The sequence below is a fragment of the Gopherus flavomarginatus genome, chromosome 1 (genome assembly GCF_025201925.1).
Source record: "Gopherus flavomarginatus isolate rGopFla2 chromosome 1, rGopFla2.mat.asm, whole genome shotgun sequence".
NCBI lineage: Eukaryota > Metazoa > Chordata > Testudines > Testudinidae > Gopherus > Gopherus flavomarginatus.
Genome location: NC_066617.1, coordinates 118,836,401 through 118,849,180, shown reverse-complemented (window position 1 = coordinate 118,849,180; position 12,780 = coordinate 118,836,401). Strand labels below are relative to the sequence as shown.

The following is a 12,780-nucleotide window of genomic DNA, read 5'->3' as shown; positions in this document are numbered from 1 at the left end:
ATTCAGCAAAGACTTGTGCACAGCATGATGGAGCAAATTTCTGTATGTATATAATAAATGTCTCCAACAGCTACTTCAGCATGAGCTTTCGTGAGCTACAGCTCACTTCTTCAGATGCACAGAATGGAACACACAGACAGGAGATATTTATACATACAGAGAACATGAAAAGATGGAAGTATGCATACCAACGGGAAGAGTCTAATCAACTGAGATGAGCTATCGTCAGCAGGGGAAAAAAAACTTTTGAAGTGATAATTAAGATGAGCCATAGAAGGTGTGAGGAGAACTTAACATAGGGAAATAGATTCCATTAGTGTAATGACCCAGCCATTCCCAGTCTCTGTGAAGGCCTGAGTTAATTGTGTCTAATTTGCGTATTAATTCGATTTCAGCAGTCTCTCTTTGGAGTCTGTTTTTGAAGTTTTTTTGTTGCAAAACTGCCACCTTCAAGTCTGTCACTGAGTGGGTAGAAAGGTTGAAGTGTTCTCCCACTGGTTTTTCAATGTTATGATTCCTGATGTCAGATTTGTGTCCATTTATTCTTTTGCAAAGAGACTGTCCGGTTTGGCCAATGTACATGGCAGGGGGCACTGCTGGCACATGATGGCATATATCACGTTGGTAGATGTGCAGGTGAACGAACCCCTGATGGCGTGGCTGATGTGATTAGGTCCTATGATGGTGTCACTTGAATCGAAATGTGGACAGAGCTGGCATCGGGCTTTGTTGCAAGGATAGGTTCCTGGGTTAGTATTTATGTTGTATGGTGTGCGGCTGCTGGTGAGTGTTTCAGGTTGGGAGGCTGTCTATAAGCGAGGACCGGCCTGTCTCCCAGGATCTGTGAGAGTGAGGGATCATCTTTAAGGATAGGTTGTAGATCTTTGATCATGTGCTGGAGAGGTTTTAGTTGGGGGCTGTAGGTGATGGCTAGTGGCGTTCTGTTATTTTCTTTGTTGGGCCTGTCCTGTAGTAGGTGGCTTCTGGGTACTCTTCTGGCTCTGTCAATCCATTTTTTTACTTCAACAGGTGGGTATTGTAGTTTTAAGAATGCTTGATAGAGATCTTGTAGGTGTTTATCTCTGGCTGACAGGGATTGGAGCAAATACGGTTGTATCTTAGAGCTTGGCTGTAGACAATGGATCGTGTGGTGTGTCCTGGATGGAAGCTGGAGGCATGTAGGTAAGTAAGGAAGAAGCCCTTGAGGAATTCCACCGTGATTTTAACAATTTCCATCCCACCATCAACCTCAGCCTAGATCAATCCACACAAGCGGTCCATTTCCTAGACACTACTGTGCTAATAAGCGATGGTCACATAAACACCACCCTATACTGGAAACCCACTGACTGCTATACTTACCTACATGCCTCCAGCTTCCATCCAGGACACACCACACGATCCATTGTCTACAGCCAAGCTCTAAGATACAACCGTATTTGCTCCAATCCCTGTCAGCCAGAGATAAACACCTACAAGATCTCTATCAAGCATTCTTAAAACTACAATACCCACCTGTTGAAGTAAAAAAATGGATTGACAGAGCCAGAAGAGTACCCAGAAGCCACCTACTACAGGACAGGCCCAACAAAGAAAATAACAGAACGCCACTAGCCATCACCTACAGCCCCCAACTAAAAGCTCTCCAGCACATGATCAAAGATCTACAACCTATCCTTAAAGATGATCCCTCACTCTCACAGATCCTGGGAGACAGGCCGGTCCTCGCTTATAGACAGCCTCCCAACCTGAAACAAATACTCACCAGCAGCCGCACACCATACAACATAAACACTAACCCAGGAACCTATCCTTGCAACAAAGCCCGATGCCAGCTCTGTCCACATTTCGATTCAAGTGACACCATCATAGGACCTAATCACATCAGCCACGCCATCAGGGGTTCGTTCACCTGCACATCTACCAACGTGATATATGCCATCATGTGCCAGCAGTGCCCCCTGCCATGTACATTGGCCAAACCGGACAGTCTCTTTGCAAAAGAATAAATGGACACAAATCTGACATCAGGAATCATAACATTGAAAACCAGTGGGAGAACACTTCAACCTTTCTACCCACTCAGTGACAGACTTGAAGGTGGCAGTTTTGCAACAAAAAAACTTCAAAAACAGACTCCAAAGAGAGACTGCTGAAATCGAATTAATACGCAAATTAGACACAATTAACTCAGGCCTTCACAGAGACTGGGAATGGCTGGGTCATTACACTAATGGAATCTATTTCCCTATGTTAAGTTCTCCTCACACCTTCTATGGCTCATCTTAATTATCACTTCAAAAGTTTTTTTTCCCCCTGCTGACGATAGCTCATCTCAGTTGATTAGACTCTTCCCGTTGGTATGCATACTTCCATCTTTTCATGTTCTCTGTATGTATAAATATCTCCTGTCTGTGTGTTCCATTCTGTGCATCTGAAGAAGAGAGCTGTAGATCACGAAAGCTCATGCTGAAATAGATTTGTTAGTCTCTAAGGTGCCACAAGTACTCCTGTTCTTTTTGCGGATACAGACTAACACGGCTGCTACTCTGAAATCTGACAGCTCTGTTGCAGGTGTTGTAGTAGGATGGATGCTGAGATCTGAAAGAGAGGGGATTATGGTCTCATGGAGCAGCTTAGGATGTGTGTTCCACTGGAAGAAAGCTGGCCCAGGGGGCTTCCCACAAGGCCGGCCTTGGAAGCAGACAAACTGGGCACTGAAATAAACACTCAATTTTAAAAGGCCTCCCTTATTCAGGTTAGCATAGCTGACAGCTTGTGCTGAAATGGAGGGGAAGTCAAGAGGCACAGCCTTGGGGACAGCCAAGTTCTCAGAAAGTCAGGTAGAGGAGACTTACACCACTGTCAAAGAGTGGTCTGTTTAGATGTCATCTGCAAGCTGTTCTCTGTACAGGGAACCCTGCTCCCCCCCCCCCCCAAAAAAAAACCCACCACCCCCACATAGCCCAGTTGGCCCAGAGGAGAAACTAGAAAGGCACAGGCTGAAGAATCAGAGTTTGGGTGCTATTCATTCCCTCCACCAGCACGTGGCTTGGGCTGACATTCCCTGTCAAAAGCACATGACAGCAGCTTGTTGAGATTAGTGTGTGGCATTTTCTATAAAACAGATGAGCTTTGTCTCTGTTTAATATTCTGCTGCCTTTAGAGCCACTACCACCCCCACTCAGGGACTGGTTCCAATTAGTGTCATTTCAGCTCAGAGCTGGTTTAGCCTGAGGATTAGAATCCCTCCAGTCCCCTCCCCAAATCCCCTCTGACTCAAAAGCTTCCTGGGATCGAGGAAGCAACAGAATTCCTTCCCCTCCTAAATTGGACTCCAGCTTCACCCTCCCCCGACCTCTGAACCATACATGCCAGGGCCAGGGAAGTAGTGGGTGAGAATGTGACAGCCAGGGGAATGGATCTCCTCTTAGAGAGACCCCCAAACTAGAGGAACAAACCCCCTTAGAAGCCACAGTGTCTGGAGGCTGCTGTCAGGAAATGCGTGGTGGACTGTTTCACTTACCTTGCCCCAGGAACACAGAAGGCCAGCTGGCACCAGCAGAAACCGGAAATGTAGTTCTGATGGGCTGATCAGTGCTACTGCTTATCATGACATCCTTTGTCACTCAGGGGTTCTTTGAACGGCCTGTTAGCAGTGACTCAGTATGGACTTCTGCAGGTTTAATGCACGGTGGCTGTGCCCATAATGTTAGACAAAGGTACAGCCCGCCCCAACGATGCAGTAAATCATTCCTAATTTATCCACTTGGGGCCAAAATCTGCCCTCAGATAAATTGGTCAAAGGGAGCTACATGCACATGCCCCAGGTGCAGACAGTGAGTGGATCAGGAGATTTGGGATTTTATTCCCAGGTTTGTTTAATCTTGAGCCAACAATCTGTGCCTTCATTTTAAAGACAACACCTACAACCCCGTAGTGCTAATTCATTCTGAGTCCTTAGGAGCACCAGAGAAAGGGATGCTATAAAAGTCTGATTGCTGAGGGCACAGTACGGCCATGCAAGTGCAGACAGCTTTGACAGTGAATATTCTGCTCTCGTTTCTTTTCAAAGTCAAGGGGCAGCTGTAGTGGCCAAACTACAGCATCAGAAAGTCAGGTTCAGGAGCAGACTCAAATCTTTTTCTGTGGACTGCAGCCCAGCAGGAACCAGCTTGGGCTCCCAAGGGAAGGGAAAACAAGCAGTGTCGGCTAAGTACCTGATACTGGCAGGTGTGGTAGGTAACAAGATGCGAGCAACAATGTCTGCTATAACCCTCAGGGAGACAGAAGGGAGCTTTTATGAGTAGCAGCTTTGGAGGAACGGGAAAGGTAGTGCTTTACATCTTAAAATGCTGCCTGAGTCTCCCCCTCCCACCCAGTTATCAACTGCTCTGAGATTTTTTGGTAGTCTTTTCTTTTTAAAGGTGAATTTAGTACTGATGAAAAGCTGCTGGATCAACAGACAAGCTCACTGGTTATCCAGAGAACAGCTCCAGGAATGACAAGAGCAAGCTTCCCAAAATATACCGTGAGGAATCACCTTGAAGTATGAATGTGTAAGATCAGTTCTCAGCTTTAGTGCTGAAACTGTCAACTGAAGCACTGTCTGTCATGAGAACATCCATCTACTAGAAATAGATTGCCAAGACCACCGCCTCATTTCACAGAGGCTGTTTAACAGACAGCAGACGCTAACTGTCACTTTGGATCTAGTCTGGATTCAAAACAGTGACCTCAAGCTTGAAGGGCTCCCTATTCCACTGCCAATCCCCTGAACTATTCAGGCCTCCGTCCTCTTGGCACGTTTAGCATAAGAAAGAATTAAAGTTAACCAACGAAGTGAAGTTTAGTTCACCTTTAAAAGCAACTGGGCCTTGTGGACTTTGCTTAATTTCATCCTTCAAACCTTCTCCACCCTTTTAAAGACAAAGGAAGATTTAGGACGAGCGTGAGGGAATGTACTAGCATTAAGATCAGTTACACGGCAAACTGTCTCAGAAGGGATTAGAAGAAAGAGGTGAATCCCCCATCACGTGAGACTAAAAACTGGCTTGAGCAAAACACTACAGCATAGGAAATAGTCCTGCATTGGTTCATGGGACAGAGAAGATGACATCACCTCTAATTTCATAATTCATTAGTTCATATGCAGACAGTTACATTAAGGAATGGGAAATCCCAGATAGCTGCCCAGCTGGTTTTGCAGGTGCTCTTATAAATGACCCTGAGGACATTTCCAGATGGCATGACCTTAGCTGATTACAGTTCAATGCTTTGCCTTTGCGAGCAGCACGTCTTCAGTCCCACCACTCCAGATTCCATAGGAAGACTATTTAGGAGACAAAATACACACACAGCAAGGGCAGTTGCTATTTTAAGAATGTACTTTATACAAAATAACCAATTCATATGGAAATAAATCTACAGAACTCCAAGGATCAAGCTTTTAAAAAAGTTCTTAAAAAAATTACCCAACACACAGTATTAAAACTAACTATTGAGGTAACTGTCGCTCTCGGGGAACAAAGGGAGTCAGCAGACCAAGACAAAATATACACAATATAAAAATAAATAGCATTCCCCTTTCCAGTATCGACCAGGAAAGTTCACACAGCTTTGCAGCAGCAGGAGAAAGAAAAGAATCCCTGACACTGTGCTCCATGGGCGGGGCGAGGCAGGGAGGACTAACACCAGGGCTTTCCAGGAGCAGTGGAGAAGGCATTAGAGTGAGATACCTGAGCCCCAGCTGGGGAGGAGGGACGCACATGGGAAGTTAGGGTAGAAATTTATTAGGCGCCATTCTCAAATTGGATGGTTTTAGGGCCTCAAATACAGCTTTCCAATATGTGCCTGCTGAGTTGTGTAGTAGGTTCTATGCGAGTTTGCCCCGGTGTAAACTTGGTGTAACGCAGCACAGGCGGAGAGTCCTGTAATCCAGCCAAATGCTGCAGTGCAGAGCCCTGTGAGAGTCAGATCCCCGGAGTATGTAGCTTTTGTATATGGTTTATTTTCACAGCTTGGTGTGGGAGGTCTCTGCTGCGGCAGCAACTTGAGGTCCTGTTGCCTAGGAACAGTTACAGTTGTTTGACAAAGGTCAGGGTCCTGCGCCCAAGGCCACTGGACCCCACCGTTCTCCCAACAAATAGCAGCCTTACCTAGAAAGAGAAAGGCCCCATCTTTCCCCAAACAGACAAATTACATTCTTTACAAACTTACAATAATACAATTCCCAGCATGACCCAGCAACCTAGCTTCAGAAAAATGGAGACTGGCAAAGGATTTCCCCAACTCCTCACTCAATGTAAAGTCAAACTGTACCAGGTAGGTCTCAGCTCCCAGACATGCAAACACATTGTATGCTCCTAACTGCATCGGGAAGAGGAGCAGTGCAGAGCAGTGTGTGTCAGCAGCAGCCAGGAGTCGCCCTTTCACACACCCATTTGAAACTAGCCTACAGGAAAGTTACTGACTGGTTCCTCTCCCCTCTGAAGATGCCTGTGGACAGAGAGCATGCAAGGGTAACTGAAATGCATCAGAGACAAATACGTTCTGACTGAAAAAAGCCAGAGTGGCTCTGGGGAAGGCTCTTCAGTTCCAGATGGCAGCTAACTCACCTAACTTCCATTAAATTCAATAAAGGGCTAGACTTTAGAAGGTCCCTGCTTTCCTGCCATAGGGATCTAGGCATAATTTGTACTGCAGTAATGGCCCCACACCCAGCCTGCATCCTTTCTAATGATGGACCCAGCTCTCTTGTTCCCTTCACATACCTAGTCTGTCTCTCTTCCCTTGACTTCTGGGACTGGCCCCATCGCTGATTTGTGCCAATTCCATCTGCATTTTCAAAAGAAGGAAGAACTTCATCAATGGAAATGCAGATAACCGGAATGTGATGAGGCAAATCCAAACCAATGTGCTGTAAACAGTGTTGTCTACAACATCCCACCACTTCTTGAATACTGCCAGTGAGCATGGTAGTGACAGGAAGGGGGACTGCCCCAAGGGATGTAGCATCATGCAGCTCATTAAACCCAACACAGGCACAGAAAACACACTTGGATCCTGATTCCCAGTTCACCAAACACACGCTGCCCTGGCTTCCCACACACAGGGGACTGATTAGCCCAGCTCTCACCAGGACAGTTCTTATTCAAAGGCATTTGGAAAAGCAGAGAGGGTTTTTTTCCTGATTGGTGGGGTGGGGAGTGGAGGGAACAAGAATGGTAGGTTCATTAAGTGCCAGTTAAAAGTATTTTCCTTCCGCATGGGCGGCAGGGGTCCTGCAAAGCTGGAACGTGCTTTACCCCATCTGTATGCTAAACAGATACAGATGGGGAAAGGCTGGAAGGTCAGTGTTTGAGACGCCTGTTCGGTTACAATATGCACAAGCTATTAAGCCCATCACATGACCTGCAGCTGCAACAACACTTTCATGACCTGCCATCTCAATCTCAGCTTTAGAGAGATGGCACAGTGCTCACACACCTGCTGTTCAACCAGTACAGCTGTGTGCATAAAGCAGAATGGGAAATACACAGCAGCAGCCCTCCACACCAAAGGGCTGAAGTAAAGTTTTTACAGGCTGGTTTTATTAAACTAGATCCAGCTGCACCGCTGCTATGCAATGGGAACCACTAGCATCCATACAGGTGCCACTGTTCATTCCCTGAAGTACCCTTGAGATGATGGGAACTGCAGGTTTACCACTAAACATGACCTCATTCTGCATCTTCTCCTCACCTAACCACGTTCTTTGCATGCCCCAAAGTCAGAGTATTGCTGCACAATGACCAAAAGGCAGCACCCTAGAGAGGTGTCTCCCCACTGCCACCTTGAAACTGGAAACAGGATGAGGTCATAAAGGATATGGAAACAATCCTGGCTGGGCATAAAGACACAGCTAATGACCTACAGATTATGAAGGGACTGAATAGCAGAAGGGAAAATACAACAGGTTATTGTCTAATTACTCCCTTTTTCATTTTAAATGGAGGAGGGCTGCGGTGTGAGGGAAGAAAAGCCACAGGGAAGACACTCTCTTCGTAGTTAATGCTGTGACTAGTTTTCTGTTAAACCATTAATTCTGATACCTCTCCAAGCCTCCAAGAAGCTAACTTGGCAAACATTATACCACAATCCACTTGAGATTTCTCACACATGGTGCTCCTGCGTCAGAGATATGTTTTAGAAAATCTAGGGAGTCGTACAGCAAGGTATTAATCAGATGCGACCACTTGACACCAAAAAACATAAGTTTGCTTTTCCAAAAAAGGTTCCTCACACTTTCTGGAGTTATCAAACAGCTCAGCTAGAAACTCCAAATTTGGTTTACTATATTGTCCTGATTGGAGGGCTGGTACCTTGATTATTTTTGAGTGGTTTGGTCGGTTCATTTTGAAGTTACTTCTTTATGTCATGTGTGTTGGTGATCACAAGATCTTTCAGCACAGTATCTGTTCTAAATATTATATAGCCTTGTTTTTATCCCACATTGGTAATTATAGCAAAACCTGTTCTCTGCACCTGAAGTAGTGTAACTACAAGAAGTTTCCGCGTATCACTGGTTTAATGGGATTACTTCTTGTTCATTTGTATTACTTTAGTGCTTAGGGGCCCAATCAGGAAGCACTACAACCCACTGTACATCTGCCAAAAACCTCACTGATGTGTAGCAGTGATAAAATTCAAATGCTCGAGTCAGAAAATTTTAAAGTAAAGTTACAATTCTCTCACCGATGCATGGAAAAAATACCATCAATATTCATAAAGAGCTACTCCCTATTCTCTTTAAAATCCTCCTTAAAAACCTCTCTGCAAAGATGCCTAAAATCGCTCCTGCCTGGCATTGCCTAGGCAAGTGGTGAACTGTAACTTCTGCTTTTCCACTAATCTCCATTCTTTTTATTGTTCCTTCATTCTCCCAGTCCACTCTGACTCTTTTTTCCCCACCTGTTGTATCCTGTCTATTATGTAGAGTGTGATCTCTCAGGGGCAGGGTTGTTTTCTTTGTGATTTGGCTGTACAGTGCTCATGGGCTGGGGCCTTCATCCTTGAGTGGGATTCCTAGGCAATACTGTAATAGAAATAACAATTTATGAACAAACTATTTGAAAAGCTGGAGATTCAATTAAGATTCCACAAACAATTCTGTCCCAGAACACCCTACTCCTGTTACTGTAAACAATCATGATTCCTGTCATATATTTCCAATATAAGCCACGTGCCCCAGAGTCGTAAGTAGACATTTTAGCACCTAAGGCGAGAAAGCATATTTGCGCCCCCTGCCTTTTTTTCCCTGACATATGTCTGCCTCATTTTTCTGCCCCCGTGGCTTTGCACCCTAGGCAACTGCTCCACCCTGGTTACGGCCCTGATGTGCCCCATTACAGCAGCCCATAATCCAATAACCTACTAACTCCACGCTACATAAGAGCCGTCACATACAGGCCTTCCTAGAATGGAGTTAGCTACTCCATCCTGTCTCTTGTTCACTGGATACTGATCACCTTTGTCCCTCCTCCCTCCCACATTTCCGCTAAGTCAAGAGCCGGCCATACTTTGATATCTCACACCCTGTATATGGTGTTCAAACACTCAGCATTATCTACCATTCCACAACCCTCTCTAAGGAGAGAGTACAAACCACACTAGTCTCATCATATGTAGCTCTGCCCCTTTTTGATGTGAGGCTGACATCGGACCCTCCATTTACACAGAGATCTCCACTCAAACCCCATTTCCAATACTAGTACTAACTGGAGATGCAAGTGCTTTATCTCATTCTCCACAATTTACAAACCCTCCTATCCTACAAAGACAAAGAGGAGTTTACAAGAAGTTGAAAAGTACTTTAAATATTTGGTATAGTTGCCACCTTACATCATATGCAGGGTCTGTGCCATACTGGAGTAGAGGTTGTTTGTAGAATCTGAATTCAATTTCTAGAGTTTCAGACGTTTGGCCATAAAATTATATTTAGAGTTTCTTGGTTTTTAAATGTGCTCTTTTGTTTTAGTTTTTTTATATCACCAATGAACCAAAGGTTTTTAAATAGGAATAACTGCTGTATTTAAAACTTTCCCTACCAGCCAGGTTTATCATCTGGGAATGTGGTCACACATGCACATTTCACTTTTTGTACTTGACACTGCTTCAGTACTTCCATTCACTGAATGGGCCTAAGCCTCTCTCTCTGAGGGAAGAGACTGCCCAACTCCCATTTATTCCGGCAGTGAGCTGCAGTTCCATTTCCTGTGTTCCAGCCCAGTGGTTCTCAATGGGAGTCTGCAAGCCATTTGCAGGGGGTCCGCGAAGCAGGGCCAGCTTTAGATTGGCTAGGGCTCAGGGCAGAATGCTCAGAGCCCCAAGCGCTAGCACACTGTGGCAGAAGCCCCGAACCCTGGCACCCTGTAGGGCAGAAGCCTCAAGCGCCTCAAATCGCAGGGCTGAAGCCCAGAGTCATGTGGCCCACACCCATGGGGTTAAAGCCTCAAGCCATGCCCTGTGGGGCAGAAGCCCAGTGCCCTGTGGCTGAAGCCCAGAGCCACTCTCCCTCTCCCCTCTTCCTGCCCCCCCAGGCCGTGGAGTTTTTATAGCATGCTGGGGAGGAGGGGGGCTCAGACAGAAAAAGGTTGAGAACCCCTACCCTAGCCTACACCACACTGCCAAGGATAGCTGCTCCTTGTCTGCCGAACAGAATAAAGACTAGTTAAAACAGACACTTTACTAACGTGATGTTCTATGTAATTAGATAGTCAAATAATTTATACTAAATTTCCTCTGAGTTGCATGAGGGCTTGGGGCCGGGCATACGCCAAATAATCAGGGCACTGCTATAAGCAGAGGGCAGATAATTCACAGGTTGACTTCAACATGGAGTAAGAAGAGTTGCATTTTAGAAACACACTTGCCACTCAATGCGTATTTGATTCTAGTGTGAATACCACTGCAAGTGTGTGTGTCTGGGTAGCAGAGAACACTGATGCTTAAACTCCTGTTAAGTTTGTGGGCCCAGAATTAGGAAAATGCCTGGAACCCAGCAAAACACTACTAGGGGTGAACAGTATCACAGCAGCAGACCAGCCAAAGTTACTAGGAAGTGTGGCAAACACTAAAACATTATTCTGTCCTCATCTGGACAGCTTCAAGAATGTTTCTTTTTAATCCAGCAAGTTTCTGAAGCTCACAAAAGCTGTGGATAAAAGTAGTAACAGGACAGTCACAGGTGCTGATGCACCGCAGTCCCATCCAGCAGTATGCCTTATATCAACACCGGGCCCCTGCTCAGTCCCACCAATGTAGCAACACCTTCCCTTCTTGTCCCACAGACCTAGTCCTGTCTCCAAGGCTCACAGCTGTGCCTGCTTGGTGGCTTTACAATGTGGACAAATATCTGCTTCTAATGGGCAAGGATAAGACCACACCAAACCCATTTAATTTGTAATCAAAGCTAGATTTAAACGCAAGTTCTAGCAGGAAAGACTAGTGCATTAACCCAAGGCATTCTTGTCCCACTCCACAACGTCCACTGTGCCCCTTAATCACTCTAGCTGGAAGAAATAATTTCTGATTCACATTTATCTACTAATTTACAAAACGTCCAAAGCTGGCGTCACAGGTTGACAACTTGCTCACGTTGGATCAGACAGGCCCTCCCTAAAGCAGCTCCATTTCCTATTTCACATGAAAGCTGGAGTTCTCATCATTTAAGAGGGACTCTATTTCTGCTTTGCTTTCATCAAAGATGACAAGTTACATTGACAGAAAACCGGGGATATCTCTATTCCTGTCTCCTTTCTAAGGGGTATCATACCCCTAGCACAATTACTTGTTCCAATAAAGACACCAACTCCATACCACCACTCCATGTTTCTTCCTCCAAACTGCATTGGCGTCACCTAAAGAGGACTAAGGTACAAATGAATAATTAGCCACTTGCTGGTACCCAGATGATTCATACCAGAAATGTCTAGAGGACAATGCTATGAGAGACTTTCAGTTCCTGGTCCTGGTTTCCTTGTTCCCCATGATGGCAGGAGGTGGAAGTGCACTCAACTACTGCGTGGAAGAGGAGAGTGCCATGCTTTGCTCCTGAGCAGTCCCTGTGATCAATTACAGGGTTGTGTCTTAGCTCTAGAGGACTGGAGGAAGGGGAGGAATAGAAAGTTGCAAAGTTCCCATCATCTCCCCCACTGCCCTGCCCTGAAAGATTTATGTGTGACATGATTGTAAACAGTTAAGGATCACCCCAGTGCTACGCCCACTACAAGCTGGGTCCCATCCCTCCCCCATTATGTACAATACATTCACCAACAACAGAAATTTATTAAAAAAGGCAACAGGTAAATTCTGTAAACTGGATCCAGCTCCAAACACACACGTTAATACTACAAGTAAATTCAATCGTTGTCCCTCTTCCACCCTGAAAAATATACCTGAGTTTAGCAGTTCATGACAGTTTCGATCTCCCCCTCCCAACCCAAACCCTGAATGAGACACACTTTCCAGTCATGACAAGCCACTAGTTTGTGATGCATCCTCTGCGCTGTTGAGATCAGCCATACAGCCAGTAGCCAGGGACCCAGGACTATCCCATGTTTAAACACACACAAGAGCCATCAAGGCACTGTGTTCCACTGGACCCTGGAAGCTATATGCCACTGGGGAGCGGGGGGAAGGTAGGATGCCTATGTGCTCCTTCCCCCATGTCCAAATCACTTGTGGCTTTCATCTCCTTGGGATTCTTCCTTCCTTGGACTAGCTCTGGAAGAGGAAGAA

General features: G+C 45.6%; 1 protein-coding gene across 2 annotated transcripts in view; it reads right to left on the bottom strand.

Annotated features, from left to right (window-relative positions):
* Positions 1 to 5,418: 5,418 nt before the first annotated feature.
* The window catches only part of LOC127033027 (chromatin remodeling regulator CECR2), a 139,414-nt gene continuing 132,052 nt past the window's right edge, over positions 5,419 to 12,780 (bottom strand). For both annotated transcript variants that reach the window (XM_050920805.1, XM_050920815.1), the window contains exon 19: positions 5,419 to 12,765. In XM_050920805.1, the coding sequence (XP_050776762.1) occupies positions 12,760 to 12,765 (6 nt within the window). In that variant the 3' untranslated portion in view covers positions 5,419 to 12,759. The remainder of the gene's footprint in view (positions 12,766 to 12,780) is intronic.